This window comes from Furipterus horrens, unplaced genomic scaffold (genome assembly GCF_987537825.1).
Source record: "Furipterus horrens unplaced genomic scaffold, mFurHor1.1.pri manual_scaffold_2, whole genome shotgun sequence".
Lineage (NCBI taxonomy): Eukaryota > Metazoa > Chordata > Mammalia > Chiroptera > Furipteridae > Furipterus > Furipterus horrens.
In genome coordinates, this window is record NW_028327172.1 from 10,979,965 (window position 1) to 10,982,155 (window position 2,191).

The 2,191-nt window shown below is 40.7% G+C and overlaps 1 protein-coding gene across 1 annotated transcript; it reads right to left on the reverse strand.

The window, feature by feature from the left end:
• Positions 1 to 214: 214 nt before the first annotated feature.
• LOC150017855 (olfactory receptor 4C12) lies at positions 215 to 1,894 on the reverse strand. The gene is made up of 2 exons (XM_090267562.1): positions 1,886 to 1,894; positions 215 to 1,144 (listed from the first exon to the last, which is right to left on the reverse strand). Exons 1-2 carry the CDS (start codon positions 1,892 to 1,894, stop codon positions 215 to 217), a joined length of 939 nt encoding a protein of 312 aa, XP_090123688.1.
• Between the last annotated feature and the right edge of the window lie 297 nt (positions 1,895 to 2,191).

Consider the following 2,191-nt stretch of genomic DNA (forward strand, 5'->3'; position numbering starts at 1 on the left):
ATTTATAAGAAGCAGTAAATTATTATGACAAGAATGTGAGTTGGGAGATGGGGAGTCTATATTCCAGTCCAAGTTTCAGCTCCGTGCTTAAGTGGCTATCTGCAACTGGTATCCAACCTCTTCTTAGAGTCAAGGGCTTGCTACCTCTATAGATCTAAGAGGCTTGAACAAGATCCCCTCTATTACTTCTCTCTGTAATGCTCAATAATTCCGTTTAATCTTTATCTGAAATCACTTTTGTCCCCCAGAGCTTTCTCATAGCATTTTTTACCTCAGCATTTCTGAGAGTGTAGATTAAGGGATTTAACATAGGGACCACCATAGTGTAAAAGACAGCAACAGCTTTATCAACAGGCAGTGTAGTTACTGGGCGCATATACACAAATATGCAGGGCACAAAAAATAAGATGATTACAGTGATGTGAGAGACACAGGTGGAGAGGGCTTTGCGCCTCGCCTCCAAGCTATAGTTCTTTAGGGAACGCAAGATGACCGCGTAGGAGACCATCAAAAGGAGGAAGTTTAATAAACAGATGAACCCACTGTTGGCAGCAACAAAGAGACCAACAGTGTGAGTGTCCACGCAGACAAGTTTCAACAAAGGGTACAAGTCACACATGAAATGATCGATCACATTAGGGCCACAGAAGGGCAGCCAGACTGTGAATAGGATCTGAATGGTTGCATGGAGAAATCCTCCAGCCCATGCCACTCCCAACAGGAGAATGCACAGCCTGTGGCTCATGGCGGTGGTATAGTGCAGAGGTTTGCAAATGGCAACATAGCGGTCATAGGCCATCACTGTTAGCAGGATGATCTCAGTAGCACCAAAAATGTGTTCTGCATAGACTTGAGCCATACAACCGTTGAAAGAGATTATCTTCTTCTCATGAAGGGAGTCCATGATCACCTTAGGAGCTGAAGAAGAAGAATAGATTGTGTCTATCAAGGAAAGGTGAGTCAGGAAGAAGTACATAGGGGAGTTCAGAGCCTGGCTGGAGGTAATGGTAACCACAATGAGCAGGTTGCCTGAGAGTGTTACCAGGTATAGAACCAAAACTAGCAGAAACACTACTTTCTGCATTTGAGGGTTCTGTGTAAGACCCATTAAAATGAATTCAGTCACATTCCTTTTATACTCCATCTATGCGGTATGAGTGATAAAAACTCCAGGAAGAAATGCTTTAACCTTTAAAAAAAAGAAGAAAGGAACTTAAACCATTGATCCTGATATTCAATATGCCAAGTCTAAATAATCGACCAGATAAGGTTAATGAAAGTCTATTTCCATTTACTTGATGAGGAATACACATATCATTTGATTAAACTTCAAGGTAGTATTTAAAACTAAATTTTGCCATTATTAATCCTCACTCTTTGCTGGACCTCAGATTCCTTTATTCTCCATATTTTAATGTATTGCTAAAGCACAGAGGCAGTGAAGGGTAAGACAAACTGTCCGTGTTACACACGGGCAAGGGACATAATGAGGTACATGGAAAGGAAACCTTTTCCAGATGATCCCACAAGTGCTTCATTGAGAAGCTAGCCTTAGAGTCTAAGCCCAAGGACAGTGGCCTCCCTTCTGGATAGCCCACTGTGTCAGAGAGTTCTCCCAGGGGTAGGAACCCTAGACAAGAAAGTTGAGTACACTTCTAATTGCCAACTCTCCTCTAGAGGAGAGAGCCCTTGACCGAACCAACAGCTGACTTCTAATATGTTTTTACAACTTCCTAAACATCTGTGCCAAAGGTTAGATTTCATTATCAAAATCAGACACAAAACCACAAACTTGACTCAGTTATCATCACTATGTCATTTATTACTTCAGTTTCTTACAAATCTTGAAGTAATTAGAACATATTTTAAAACACTTCTCTTTTACAGTTTTCATCTGCCTCCTTTTGTCCCACATCACAGAGAAACAGTTTGGTCTTGTGTCAAAACTGATGTCTTTCATGTCCTTTGTTAATTGATAGACTCAAGCACAGAATCAGTTCTCTTTCTGTCCTAGTTCAAAGACCATCAGTGTACCTGTTATCACTCAAATTTTCTAATACCCATATTTTTAAAGAAATGAGAAGTAGAGAAAATGTTGATCAAGCAGAAAGACCCTGGTCTTTCATAAAAGTGCCCACAAATTGGAAAGACAAGGACCTAAGGAGACTAACATCTTCCAAGCAGAGAAACC